The following is a 12242-nucleotide window of genomic DNA, read 5'->3' as shown; positions in this document are numbered from 1 at the left end:
TTCCCTGTTTTAGGTCAGTTAGGATCACCACTTTATTTTAAGAATGTGAAATGTCAGAATAATAGCAGAGAAAATCACTTATTTCAGCTTTAATTTCTTTAATCACATTCCCAGTGGGTCAGACGTTTACATACACTCAATTAGTATTTGGTAGCATTGCCTTTAAATTGTTTCACTTGGGTCAAACATTTCGGGTAGCCTTCTACAAGCTTCCCACAATAAATTGGGGTTAATTTTGGCTTATTTCTCCTGACAGAGCTGGTGTAACAGAGTCAGGTTTGTAGGCCTCGTTGCTCACACACTCTTTTCAGTTCTGCCCACAAATTTTCTATGGGATTGAAGTCAGGGCTTTGTGATGGTCACTCCAATACCTTGACTTTGTTGTCCTTAAGCCATTTTGACAGAACTTTGGAAGTATGCTTGGGGTCATTGTCCATTTGGAAGACCCATTTGAGACCAAGCTTTAACTTCCTGACTGATGTCTTGAGATGTTGCTTCAATATATCCACTTAATTTTCCTACCTCATGATGCCATCTATTTTGTGAAGTGCACCAGTCCCTCCTGCAGCAAAGCACCCCCACAACATGATGCTGTCATCCCCGTGCTCCACGGTTGGGATGGTGTTCTTTGGCTTGCAAGCCTCCCCCTTTTTCCTCCAAGCATAACGATTGTCATTATGGCCAAACAGTTCTATTTTTGTTTCGTCAGACCAGAGGACATTTCTCCAAAATGTAAGATCTTTGTCCTTCCTCTCTGTATATAGTACTGGTACTCCCTGTATATAGCACCACAGTGATCTGGTACTGGTACTCCCTGTATATAGCACCACAGTGATCTGGTACTGGTACTTCCTGTATATAGTACTGGTACTTCCTGTATATAGAACTGGTACTTCCTGTATATAGTACTGGTACTTCCTGTATATAGTACTGGTACTTCCTGTATATAGCACCATTCTTGTGTTTTTTTTATTTTATTCCTCTTGATTTACAATGTATTCCTTTTGTTTTTACTCTGCATTATAAGGGAGGGCTCTGTAATGATGCATTTCACAGTCAAATCTGTTGTATTCAGCGCATGTGACAAATAACATTTGATTTGATTTGATAGTGCCCATAGGGCTGTGGTCATGCGGAGTGCACTATAGATAGCGGACATTTTGGAAAGACACTAACACCCTAACAAAGAGGAACTAAAAGGAATCCTTTCACCCAGGGTGAAAAATACAACATTCCATTTCCAAGTCACAACGTCATGACAACCGTCGTCATGATCACTCACCTGTCAATCAGAGATGAGTGACACTCTGCTGTCCGGTCCAGAGGGAAGCCCACTCCTCCTTACTCATTTCATCTTGATTATCCTCTGTTGGATCATCGTTCCGCTCCACTTTACTGCTGAACAAACCGCGTGTTCGTCTAACCGTGTAAATGGAATGACAACCGTCGTTCCCATCCACGTTTTAAAGGCTCTCTCAACCTCAACAGACTGCCTTCCAACCTGGTAACATGAAGATGAAGTGAATAAATAAAACTGTCTGCAGTTTCCAAGGATCAACAAAAAAAATGGACACCTGGTTATAGGGAGAGAGCCTGGGACAGACCTGGACCAGGACACCTGGTTATAGGGAGAGAGCCTGGGACAGACCTGGATACCTGGTTATAGGGAGAGAGCCTGGGACAGACCTGGATACCTGGTTATAGGGAGAGAGCCTGGGACAGACCTGGATACCTGGTTATAGGGAGAGAGCCTGGGACAGACCTGGATACCTGGTTATAGGGAGAGAGCCTGGGACAGACCTGGATACCTGGTTATAGGGAGAGAGCCTGGGACAGACCTGGATACCTGGTTATAGGGAGAGAGCCTGGGACAGACCTGGATACCTGGTTATAGGGAGAGAGCCTGGGACAGACCTGGATACCTGGTTATAGGGAGAGAGCCTGGGACAGACCTGGATACCTGGTTATAGGGAGAGAGCCTGGGACAGACCTGGATACCTGGTTATAGGGAGAGAGCCTGGGACAGACCTGGATACCTGGTTATAGGGAGAGAGCCTGGGACAGACCTGGTTATAGGGAGAGAGCCTGGGACAGACCTGGATACCTGGTTATAGGGAGAGAGCCTGGGACAGACCTGGATACCTGGTTATAGGGAGAGAGCCTGGGACAGACCTGGATACCTGGTTATAGGGAGAGAGCCTGGGACAGACCTGGATACCTGGTTATAGGGAGAGAGCCTGGGACAGACCTGGATACCTGGTTATAGGGAGAGAGCCTGGGACAGACCTGGACACCTGGTTATAGGGAGAGAGCCTGGGACAGACCTGGATACCTGGTTATAGGGAGAGAGCCTGGGACAGACCTGGATACCTGGTTATAGGGAGAGAGCCTGGGACAGACCTGGACACCTGGTTATAGGGAGAGAGCCTGGGACAGACCAGGACACCTGGTTATAGGGAGAGAGCCTGGAACAGACCTGGACCAGGACACCTGGTTATAGGGAGAGAGCCTGGGAAAGACCTGGACCAGGACACCTGGTTATAGGGAGAGAACCTGGGACAGACCTGGACCAGGACACCTGGTGAGGTAACAGTGATAACAGTGTATCCCTCTATCTCAGACTGTTATCAGAGCCCTGGGGGAACTCTGATTGAATCATATCCAGGATATGATCCCGTTTGAACTTACATGAGAGAGCAGAGAGAGCCTCCGAACCACTCAGCATGGCTAGGTGGAGCAGAGAGAGCCTCCGAACCACTCAGCATGGCTAGGTGGAGCAGAGAGAGTCTCCGAACCACTCAGCATGGCTAGGTGGAGCAGAGAGAGTCTCCAAACCACTCAGCATGGCTAGGTGGAGCAGAGAGAGTCTCCAAACCACTCAGCATGGCTAGGTGGAGCAGAGAGAGCCTCCGAACCACTCAGCATGGCTAGGTGGAGCAGAGAGAGCCTCCGAACCACTCAGCATGGCTAGGTGGCTGGGGGAGCAGAGAGAGTCTCCTAACCACTCAGCATGGCTAGGTGGAGCAGAGAGAGTCTCCAAACCACTCAGCATGGCTAGGTGGAGCAGAGAGAGCCTCCGAACCACTCAGCATGGCTAGGTGGAGCAGAGAGAGCCTCCGAACCACTCAGCATGGCTAGGTGGAGCAGAGAGAGTCTCCGAACCACTCAGCATGGCTAGGTGGAGCAGAGAGAGTCTCCAAACCACTCAGCATGGCTAGGTGGAGCAGAGAGAGTCTCCGAACCACTCAGCATGGCTAGGTGGAGCAGAGAGAGTCTCCGAACCACTCAGCATGGCTAGGTGGAGCAGAGAGAGCCTCCGAACCACTCAGCATGGCTAGGTGGAGCAGAGAGAGCCTCCGAACCACTCAGCATGGCTAGGTGGAGCAGAGAGAGCCTCCGAACCACTCAGCATGGCTAGGTGGAGCAGAGAGAGCCTCCGAACCACTCAGCATGGCTAGGTGGAGCAGAGAGAGCCTCCGAACCACTCAGCATGGCTAGGTGGAGCAGAGAGAGCCTCTGGGTGACGATCATTATAGTGTGTCATCACGTCTCTTTCTTGCATTGTGTACGTCATCAAAATGGTCACATTTGCCGTCTCTCTCAATTCAATTCTCTCTCTCTCTCTTCTCTCTCTCTTCTCTCTCTCTTTCTCTCTTCTCTCTCTCTTCTCTCCTCTCTCTTCTCTCCTCTCTCTTCTCTCTTCTCTCTCTCTTCTCTCTCTCCTCTCTCTTCTCTTCTCTCTCTCTCTCTTTTCTCTCTCTTCTCTCCTCTCTCTCTCTTCTCTCTCAGTAAATCATGTCACCAACTGCAGTTGGATCTCTGATGTTCCCAGAGTTTCTCATGGTTTCATCGGTCCTTGTTGCCACCTCTCTGTCTCTCTCTCTCTCTCTGCCTGAGTGTTTAAATTGCTCTCTGAACTACTAGCCACAAAACTGAGAGGAAACTAGCCACAGAACGGAGAGGAAACTAGCCACAGAACTGAGAGGAAACTAGCCACAGAACTGAGAGGAAACTAGCCACAGAACTGAGAGGAAACTAGCCACAGAACTGAGAGGAAACTAGCCACAGAACTGAGAGGAAACTAGCCACAGAACGGAGAGGAAACTAGCCACAGAACGGAGAGGAAACTAGCCACAGAACGGAGAGGAAACTAGCCACAGAACGGAGAGGAAACTAGCCACAGAACGGAGAGGAAACTAGCCACAGAACTGAGAGGAAAAGGCACAATTCTCCTAATTTTCCTCTGCCACTTTGTCTGACTGACTGAAAGTCCTTTAAATGTAAAATACATATCTGCCAAGTTTTGCTAGATAGATTATTTCGCTGGGAAAGCTGATGTGTTGATATCTAGACCTAGTTATTTTTTTGTGTGCATGTGTATGTAACGGATGTGAAACGGCTAGCTTAGTTAGCGGTGGTGCAGCGCTAAATAGCGTTCCAATCGGTGACGTCACTCGCTCTGAGACCTTGAAGTAGTAGTTCCCCTTACTCTGCAAGGGCCGTGGCTTTTGTGGAGCGATGGGTAACGATGCTTCGTGGGTGTCAGTTGTTGATGTGTGCAGAGGGTCCCTGGTTCGCGCCCGGGTATGGGCGAGGGGACGACCGCCTAAGTTGTTGTTCCTGCAAGGAGTTTTTAGCTGACAAACTGGTGTTATTGCTGATACTGATGAGAACAAGGCATTGCTTTACAAATAGGTGTCTTTTATTTTATTGGAAAGCTTTCCACATAAAACGTGGATATGGTAAAACAGTAGGCACTGTCAATGACCCGACAAACAGACTGCTGTTACAGGCAGACACAGTCAAAGTATTGGCTTCAGTTAAAATGGCAAAAACAAACAACATTACAACAAACTTTCAAAAATGAAATAAAACAACATTTGAATGGATTTGTATACGAGGTTACAGGCTAAAGCTTCAGTATCATACACACTGTATGAATGCATTCATTGATTAGCTTCTGTTCTTCATAATGCTGTCAGCTAAATAACTTCAGATTTAAAGGTGTAATCACAGGGCTGTAATAACACCGTCGTAAGACTGTTATAATGCTAGTATTAAGCCTCATACCACACCTGTAATAAACAATGCAAAGCCAGCATCGCCATGGTATCCAGGATGGATAGCGATGTTACTTTAGAACAATTGGAATGGTCTCAGACTCCGCCCACCCAACTCCGCCCACCCACAACACTCATATACCCATATCTCAGTGGCATGACTATGGGGTTGAGGCAGCAGGTAGCCTAGTGGTTAGAGCGTTGGGTCAGTAACCAGCAGGTAGACTAGTGGTTAGAGCGTCGGGTCAGTAACCAGCAGGTAGCCTAGTGGTTAGAGCGTTGGGTCAGTAACCAGCATGTAGCCTAGTGGTTAGAGCGTTGGGTCGGTAACCTAAAGGTTGCTGGATCGAATCCCCAAGCTGACAAGGGTAAAAATCTGTTGTTCTGCCCCTGAACAAAGCAGTTAACACACTGATCCCCGGTAGGCCGTCATTGTAAATAAGAATGTGTTCTTTAACTGACTTGCCTAGTTAAATGAAGGTTTAACTTGTAACCTCCTCCTGGAGATCTACAGGGTGTGCTGGCTCCATCCCTGCTGATCAAGGTCATCTGTTTAGGGTAGGGTTGTAGCAAAAACCTGTTCACTAAGTAGCTGTCCAGGAGGAGGGTTGGCCACCCCAGAGCAATACATACAGATTTAGCCCTGGGCCATCCCCAGGCAATTAAGAAAGTCAATTCCACATTCTCCTCACCGAAAAGCATTGAAGATAATTGGACATTTTTTTTTGTGTACCTTCTGAACTGACCCCAACTGGAAATGCCTGTGCAGTAATATACGCCTTCTGTGAGAGTACGGTTAGCGCTACCATTGTTCCTGCGGTGTGGGGCTGACGTCAGCAGCAGCTGAATGAGTGGAGGGACTTCTTGAAGAACTTCCTGAACTCTGTGTTGAAGACCGTGTAGATAATGGGGTTGAGGGCGCTGTTGACGTAGCCCAGCCAGGTGACGGTGCTTATCAGGGCCTGCGGGATGTAGCAGGTAGCACACAGGGCCCGGGTGGTGTGGACGACGAAGAACGGGGTCCAGCAGAACAGGAAGCAACCTGAGGGGAGGAGGAGGAGGAGAGGAGAGGTTAGGGGACTGTTCTGAATAATGGATCCATTAATTGATTCACGGATGATTGATTCATTAGATGAGGTGACTTTACCTTCTTACTATGTAAGAGCATTGAGAGTCTGGAAAATATCCCATCAATTATAAATCAATCAACTTATATCTAGGTCTTTATCTACCTACTGTAGGTCTTTATCTACCTACTGTAGGTCTTTATCTATCTACTGTAGGTCTTTATCTACCTACTGTAGGTCTTTATCTACATACTGTAGGTCTTTATCTACATACTGTAGGTCTTTATGTACGTACTGTAGGTCTTTATCTACCTACTGTAGGTCTTTATCTACCTACTGTAGGTCTTTATCTACCTACTGTAGGTCTTTATCTACCTACTGTAGGTCTTTATCTACATACTGTAGGTCTTTATCTACATACTGTAGGTCTTTATCTACCTACTGTAGGTCTTTATCTACATACTGTAGGTCTTTATCTACATACTGTAGGTCTTTATCTACCTATTATCTACCTACTGTAGGTCTTTATCTACCTACTGTAGGTCTTTATCTACATACTGTAGGTCTTTATCTACATACTGTAGGTCTTTATCTACATACTGTAGGTCTTTATCTACATACTGTAGGTCTTTATCTACCTATTATCTACCTACTGTAGGTCTTTATCTACCTACTGTAGGTCTTTATCTACCTACTGTAGGTCTTTATCTACCTATTATCTACCTACTGTAGGTCTTTATCTACCTACTGTAGGTCTTTATCTACCTACTGTAGGTCTTTATCTACCTATTATCTACATACTGTAGGTCTTTATCTACCTATTATCTACCTACTGTAGGTCTTTATCTACATACTGTAGGTCTTTATCTACATACTGTAGGTCTTTATCTACCTATTATCTACCTACTGTAGGTCTTTATCTACCTACTGTAGGTCTTTATCTACATACTGTAGGTCTTTATCTACCTATTATCTACCTACTGTAGGTCTTTATCTACCTACTGTAGGTCTTTATCTACCTATTATCTACCTACTGTAGGTCTTTATCTACCTACTGTAGGTCTTTATCTACATACTGTAGGTCTTTATCTACCTATTATCTACCTACTGTAGGTCTTTATCTACCTACTGTAGGTCTTTATCTACATACTGTAGGTCTTTATCTACCTATTATCTACCTACTGTAGGTCTTTATCTACCTACTGTAGGTCTTTATCTACCTATTATCTACCTACTGTAGGTCTTTATCTACCTACTGTAGGTCTTTATCTACCTACTGTAGGTCTTTATCTACCTACTGTAGGTCTTTATCTACCTACTGTAGGTCTTTATCTACCTACTGTAGGTCTTTATCTACATACTGTAGGTCTTTATCTACATACTGTAGGTCTTTATCTACCTACTGTAGGTCTTTATCTACATACTGTAGGTATTTATCTACATACTGTAGGTCTTTATCTACCTACTGTAGGTCTTTATCTACCTATGATCTACCTACTGTAGGTCTTTATCTACCTACTGTAGGTCTTTATAACCGTTGTTACCAAGACCAAGCAGAAGCTGAGTCAAAGTGGTGTAAAATCTCCCTACAACCACAGACTTTACTGTTCCACTGCCAACCCCATCTGATCTGATAAGTGAAGCACAGCCAATCTACCACGTCAGTCTTATTGCTATTTCATGGAGACTTAACTCAAAGAAACATTAATCAGCAGTTTAACCTTCACACATTTTTTACAATTATTTTTTATTCTCCTTTTGCCCCTGAAGCAGAAAACACTCCATTTTATAAAGTGCCGTGTTGACGCTTTACAAAGACCGACACACACTAATGAGAGAGAGGAGAGAGAGAGAGAGAGACAGAGAGAGAGAGAGAGAGAGACACAGGGAGAGACAGAGAGAGACAGAGAGAGAGAGAGACAGAGAGAGAGAGAGAGAGAGAGAGACAGGGAGAGACAGAGAGAGAGAGAGAGAGAGAGAGAGAGAGAGAGAGACAGGGAGAGACAGAGAGAGAGAGAGAGAGAGAGAGAGACAGGGAGAGACAGGGAGAGACAGAGAGAGACAGAGAGAGAGAGAGAGACAGAGAGAGACAGAGAGAGAGAGAGAGCTCATTCTGGGTAAAACATTTGTTAATGTCCTTTTCCAACCATGAGAGGGTAAGTAAATGTACAGCCGGTTGATCATTTAATGTTGCCACAGGGTTAGCAACCCAAGCTATTTCTTCACACGCAATCAATTCACAACGACACCTCCGCGGCTGGGTAACACTCATTTACACTGCCTAGACCCCGTCAACATTAATACGGGGGAATCCCAAATAGCGCCCTATTCCTGGTCAAAAGTAGTGCACTATGTAGGGAATAGGGTGCCATTTGGGATGAATCCCCCCCCCCCCCCAAAAAAAAGTGTTTACAATATGGCGATGAGAGTGAGATAAATGGACAGCATGGCTGATGTCCTTGTAGATTAGAAACGTGCCTCTCTGGTGAGGTGAATAATGCAGGAATGTTGATGGGATTGCTATAAATACTCAGTCAAGTGCTTGGAGGTCGGGGTTGAGTAGCGATACAGATTAGGGTTGCGCCCTAAACTGTACCCTATTCCCTATGTAGTGCACTACTTTTGACTAGAACCGTCATAAACCTCTGGACAAAAGTAGTGCACTAAATAGGGAATAGGCTGCTATTTGGGATATAATCTAGGTAGTACCAGCTCCTGAACAGGGAAGCTCTTCCTCCCTCTGGAACTGATACTGCAACCTAATAAGCTTAGTTTCCCTCTACAGCTGTGAATCAGAGCTTCCCTGGCCAGACACTTAATCAAGACCCACCAACCACCTACAGCTGTGAATCAGAGCTTCCCTGGACACTTAATCAAGACCCACCAACCACCTACAGCTGTGAATCAGAGCTTCCCTGGACACTTAATCAAGACCCACCAACCACCTATAGCTGTGAATCAGAGCTTACCTTGACACTTAATCAAGACCCACCAACCACCTACAGCTGTGAATCAGAGCTTCCCTGGCCAGACACTTAATCAAGACCCACCAACCACCTACAGCTGTGAATCAGAGCTTCCCTGGCCAGACACTTAATCAAGACCCACCAACCACCTACAGCTGTGAATCAGAGCTTCCCTGGACAGACACTTAACCAAGACCCACCAACCACCTACAGCTGTGAATCAGAGCTTCCCTGGCCAGACACTTGATCAAGACCCACCAACCACCTACAGCTGTGAATCAGAGCTTCCCTGGACAGACACTTGATCAAGACCACCAACCACCTACAGCTGTGAATCAGAGCTTCCCTGGACAGACACTTAATCAAGACCCACCAACCACCTACAGCTGTGAATCAGAGCTTCCCTGGACAGACACTTAATCAAGACCCACCAACCACCTACAGCTGTGAATCAGAGCTTCCCTGGCCAGACACTTAATCAAGACCCACCAACCACCTACAGCTGTGAATCAGAGCTTCCCTGGACAGACACTTAATCAAGACCCACCAACCACCTACAGCTGTGAATCAGAGCTTCCCTGGACACTTAATCAAGAGGCAACTGACAGTAGATAGAAGCCATTTGTCTGGAGTGTCTCCATGCGTTGTATGATTCATTGGTTAGGTGTTCATTGGACGAGGGGCTGAATTTATACCCTCAACTCTCTGGGAGGTGGAGAGACTTTACTCTTAAGAGACAGTCTGTCTTCCTCTGGAGAGACTTTACTCTTAAGAGACAGTCTGTCTTCCTCTGGAGAGACTTTACTCTTAATTAAGAGACAGTCTGTCTTCCTCTGGAGATACTATACTCTTAATTAAGAGACAGTCTGTCTTCCTCTGGAGAGACGTTACTCTTAATTAAGAGACAGTCTGTCTTCCTCTGGAGAGACGTTACTCTTAATTAAGAGACAGTCTGTCTTCCTCTGGAGAGACGTTACTCTTAATTAAGAGACAGTCTGTCTTCCTCTGGAGAGACTTTACTCTTAATTAAGAGACAGTCTGTCTTCCTCTGGAGATAATATACTCTTAATTAAGAGACAGTCTGTCTTCCTCTGGAGATACTATACTCAATTAAGAGACAGTCTGTCTTCCTCTGGAGATACTATACTCAATTAAGAGACAGTCTGTCTTCCTCTGGAGATACTATACTCTTAATTAAGAGACAGTCTGTCTTCCTCTGGAGAGACTTTACTCTTAAGAGACAGTCTGTCTTCCTCTGGAGATACTATACTCTTAATTAAGAGACAGTCTGTCTTCCTCTGGAGATACTATACTCTTAATTAAGAGACAGTCTGTCTTCCTCTGGAGATACTATACTCTTAATTAAGAGACAGTCTGTCTTCCTCTGGAGAGACGTTACTCTTAATTAAGAGACAGTCTGTCTTCCTCTGGAGAGACTTTACTCTTAAATAAGAGACAGTCTGTCTTCCTCTGGAGATACTATACTCTTAATTAAGAGACAGTCTGTCTTCCTCTGGAGATACTATACTCTTAATTAAGACACAGTCTGTCTTCCTCTGGAGATACTATACTCTTAATTAAGAGACAGTCTGTCTTCCTCTGGAGATACTATACTCTTAATTAAGAGACAGTCTGTCTTCCTCTGGAGAGACGTTACTCTTAATTAAGAGACAGTCTGTCTTCCTCTGGAGATACTATACTCTTAATTAAGAGACAGTCTGTCTTCATCTGGAGAGACTTTACTCTTAAGGGACAGTCTGTCTTCATCTCCATGCATAAACGGGGGTGATCATTTTAATATCGATGTGGACCCCCCCCCACAAGTCAAACACTTTGATGTCAGACACCCCCAAGATATGTCGGGCACGCCCTAGAGAGTATGGGCAACCCCCCTAGAACATCCCAAAATGTCAGTTGGATTAACCTTCATAAATGTTTCCAATTTCCACTGGGTCATTTGAACCCTGCTTGCCAGTCCCTAACTCATCCGGAGCACCCCTGGAAGGATTCTGTGCTCCTTCCTTATTGAGCTTCCTTATTGAGCTTCCCTATTCCTTATTGAGCTTCCTTATTGAGCTTCCTTATTGAGCTTCCCCATAAAGCAATCAAACAATTACAGTCAACAAATGCTTTTTACAAATTGGAAACAGAAAATTGTCTGTCCTTTAACCCTTCGACAGAATAAGTGTTGTTGCCAAAGAGGAAAAATAGAGGATGTCTGTCTGTCTGTCTGTCTGTCTGTCTGTCTAGTAGGAGAGGATCTGATGTCTGTCTGTCTGTCTGTCTGTCTGTCTGTCTGTCTGTCTGTCTGTCTGTCTGTCTGTGTAGGAGAGGATCTTCTGTCTGTCTGTCTGTCTGTCTGTCTGTCTGTCTGTCTGTCTGTCTGTCTAGTAGGAGAGGATCTTCTGTCTGTCTGTCTGTCTGTCTGTCTGTCTGTCTGTCTGTCTGTCTGCCTGCCTGCCTGTCTATCTGTCTGTCTGTATTAGCTAAATGCTTCTCCTTCCTTTCCCCTCTTATGTTCCCAACGTTCCGTGTAGGAATCACTACCCTCAATGACATCTTAATGTCTACCCTCAATGTAAAGAACAAGACCAACACGAACGCCGGCCGTGCACAGCCTCGTCTCTGACCACAGAACAGACAAATTTTTCTGTTAATTTCCCAACTATTTGACACCCAGCCGTGTATCTACTGAGTGGATACGGCCGACATTTGTGTTGATTTGTGTTGTCTTCAACAGGAACCACCCTCACTGACTGCCTGATGTTATGAGGGACAGCCTGTCGTGTCCCCAGCAGAGGGCCCTGCATGGTAAACTGTGTTTCCTGCTAATACTAATTGATGTGACGCTCTGAGTGTTACCTGATACCAACTGCCTCCTGTCCTGGGACACGATCAAATTTAAGGATCAACTTAAATTCAAAGTCAGCTGGAAAACAACCCTGATCTGTTTAAAAAAAAAAAAAGTATATTTATTTTATCTTTATTTAACTAGGCAAGTCAGTTAAGAACAAATTCTTATTTTCAATGACGGCCTAGGAACAGCGGGTTAACTGCCTGTTCAGGGGTAGAACGACAGATTTGTACCTTGTCAGCTCGGGGGTTTGAACTTGCAACCTTCCGGTTACTAGTCCAACCACTAGGCTACC

At 45.4% G+C, this 12242-nt stretch overlaps 1 protein-coding gene across 1 annotated transcript in view; it reads right to left on the bottom strand.

The window, feature by feature from the left end:
• Positions 1-5890: 5890 nt before the first annotated feature.
• LOC139397791 (D(4) dopamine receptor-like) overlaps positions 5891-12242 on the bottom strand; it is a 30867-nt gene continuing 24515 nt past the window's right edge. Inside the window, exon 4 of the mRNA XM_071144221.1 lies at positions 5891-6102. Within this exon, the coding sequence (XP_071000322.1) occupies positions 5894-6102 (209 nt within the window). The 3' untranslated portion in view covers positions 5891-5893. The remainder of the gene's footprint in view (positions 6103-12242) is intronic.

This window comes from Oncorhynchus clarkii, unplaced genomic scaffold (assembly GCF_045791955.1).
Source record: "Oncorhynchus clarkii lewisi isolate Uvic-CL-2024 unplaced genomic scaffold, UVic_Ocla_1.0 unplaced_contig_9042_pilon_pilon, whole genome shotgun sequence".
Lineage (NCBI taxonomy): Eukaryota > Metazoa > Chordata > Actinopteri > Salmoniformes > Salmonidae > Oncorhynchus > Oncorhynchus clarkii.
The sequence above is the reverse complement of the archived record's forward strand: the minus strand, read 5'-3'. Positions and strand labels throughout refer to the sequence as shown.